Source organism: Zeus faber (genome assembly GCF_960531495.2).
Source record: "Zeus faber genome assembly, chromosome: 16".
NCBI classification, from domain to species: domain Eukaryota; kingdom Metazoa; phylum Chordata; class Actinopteri; order Zeiformes; family Zeidae; genus Zeus; species Zeus faber.
Genome location: NC_137202.1, coordinates 27,523,012 through 27,525,511, shown reverse-complemented (window position 1 = coordinate 27,525,511; position 2,500 = coordinate 27,523,012). Strand labels below are relative to the sequence as shown.

The 2,500-nt window shown below is 53.6% G+C and overlaps 1 protein-coding gene across 2 annotated transcripts in view; it reads left to right on the top strand.

The window, feature by feature from the left end:
* fgfr2 (fibroblast growth factor receptor 2) overlaps positions 1-2,500 on the top strand; it is a 42,307-nt gene that overhangs the window by 905 nt on the left and 38,902 nt on the right. For both annotated transcript variants that reach the window (XM_080017248.1, XM_080017249.1), the window contains exon 2: positions 975-1,235. In XM_080017248.1, coding sequence (XP_079873374.1) covers positions 1,052-1,235 — 184 coding nt within the window. In that variant the 5' untranslated portion in view covers positions 975-1,051. The remainder of the gene's footprint in view (positions 1-974; positions 1,236-2,500) is intronic.

Sequence of the window (2,500 nt, the reverse complement as noted above, 5' to 3'; positions counted from 1 at the left end):
ACAACTGCCGCGTAATTACCCACGGCAGTCTCGCGTCGGTCTCCATTCCGAACCGGGCACTGAGACGGTGTTTCTTTCAACGTGCTCATCCGCAAGAGCAGAAACCCCTCGCGTTTGATACTTGGTTTTTTTTAAGCTGGTCTTTGAGAAACAGCAAATTCAATGTGTTCGCGTCGTGCATGTGCTCCTACATATGCGCTTTCCAATGTTGGTGGCGGGGTCCGCCTTTCCCGGCAAGAACGCAAACATCCATGTATGGATGAAGGTAAAAAAAAAAGAAAAAAGGAACCCCTTAGAATTAAAGAGAAACATCCTCGGAGACGGTTTGATCAGACTCCGTAGATTGATGTTTTTTGTGTGTGTGTGTCTTGCATTTCAATTCAATTCAGTGTTTCCCTAAATTCTAATCAAGTCAACGAGTTGTCGAATCGAATCAGTCGCACGGAAAGGTGCAACAGGTTGCGCACTTCCCGCTGCGAGTGAGAAGGGTCTGGAGGTCCTGGTCGTTCGGCTCCTGCTCGTTGGCTGGGAAACTTGCTTCACACAGTATCAGTTGGAAATAATAAGAAGGGGGACGGCGTCGTGCGTGAGCGGCCTGTTTGAACTTTGGGAGGGAAACGTATTTGAGCGTCTTCATTTTTAATTCCCCGGTTCCACCTTTAAAATGGAGCCCGCAGGTTGATGGACGCGCACGTTGAGGTGTTGGGGCCCTCGGGGGTCACACAGGCTGCCGTGCTTCCGTGGGTGTATGCACCGCGGTTATGCCCCGGGTGAGGCTCCGCGCGGTGGGGCTGCACGGCACGATGCGCCCCTGCCGCCGGGTCTCGAGCGGTCGGAAGCCAAGATCGAAGACAAATGACGTTTCGCTGATGGTGTGATGATTCCCCTTTTGCCCCCATCATTCTTCACCCTTGTCTCAACTTCTCTTTTTCCCAAATCTCTCTCTCTCTCTCGCTGTCTGTCTGTCCCTCCAGCCCAGGCGATTGGGCGAATTCCCAGTGAGCGGCAGGCCGACCCCGGCAGCAGTTGATGGTTTGGCGGAGCCCCTCAGATGGGATCAGTGTCCAGGGGGAGGCGACGACGGGGGCCATGGGGAGCGGCGGCTCCCGCTAACGGGATGGCCTTGCGGGCCTTGCTGCCGGCCGCTGTCTTGCTGTCCCTGCTGGCCGCCAGCGCGGCTCGACCGCCCCTCGCGGGCGCCAAGGAGGGCGAGGAGGCCACCCTGGGGCCCGAAGGTGAGAGCCGGAGCCGTGGAAATGTGAAGGCGCAACTAAAAGCAAAACCCCCAAAGTGCTTCCCGGTCATTCGTTTCCGACGAAGCTCCATAGCGTGGAATTAGGTTTTTTTTTTTGTTGTTGTTGTTTTTGTTGTTTTTTTTTTGTAATTTTTGGAGCTGTGATTGTTGACTATTGTTTGGCTTTTTTGAATGTTTATTTGTGCTCCATTTCTGCTGCTAGTGAGTACATGTGAGAGGCAGGCTTTTGTCTGTGACCCAATATGGGAGGACAGGGGAGCAGTGTTAAAGAGGGCGGGACGCTGTTTATACTGGCATCTCTCTCGTGCCCCACTTGTCTTGAAAGAACTGGAAAAGATGGAGGGAGGGAGGGAGGGAGGGAGGGAGGGAGGGAGCTGTGGGGAAAAAAGTGAGAGGTTGTGGAATATTTGTTTTATCTCAAGGTTCAGGTGCAGAGCACAGAGCTCCTCATTGTTTGCCGGTCAGTGCGTCTGCGGAGATGCAGTATGAAAGCAGTAATTAACACATAGAATTCGACCCGACAAGAGAAATAAAGGAAAGCTGCTTGTTTTGATTGTGTCCTGTGAGGGATCCTGTTCTGAACGCACAGACGTTTTTATTTTTTATTTATTTTTTTGATTTTGTATTTTGGGCTCATCTCCCCTCTGTGTGTGGAGTCCTCTGGTAGCCTGCTCTGCTCCAGCTAATTAGAGCTCTTCTGATGGGTGGTGAGTTGCATTCCAAAGCCTTTTGTTCCCGGGCTTTAATCAACGTGCTAATTGTAAGTTGGGCAAACAGCAGAGCATCACTTTTTTCTTTTTTTAGCCTGACCCCCCCCCCCCGCCACACACACACACACACACACACACCTTTGTCTTGCTCTCCTGCCCTTTTGCCCCAGAAGTCGGGCGTCGCTCCCGCCGGCCTGGACAAGGGGGCCGCAGGGAGCCCCTCCGTCTCATCCACGAAGTGGGTCGTTGCCTCTCTCTCTCTCTCTCTCTCCCTCCCTCTCTCTCTCTCCCTGTCTCTCTCTCTCTCCCCCTCTCTCTCCCCCTCTCTCTCCCTCTCTCTCTCTCCCTCTCTCTCTCTCTCCCCCTCTCTCTCCCCCTCTCTCTCCCTCTCTCTCTCTCCCTCTCTCTCTCCCCCTCTTTCTCCCCCTCTTTCTCCCCCTCTCTCCCTCTGTCTCCCTCTGTCTCCCTCTCTCTCTCTCTCTCTCTCTCTCTCTCTCTCTCTCTCCCCCTCTCTCCCTCTGTCGCCCTCTCTCTC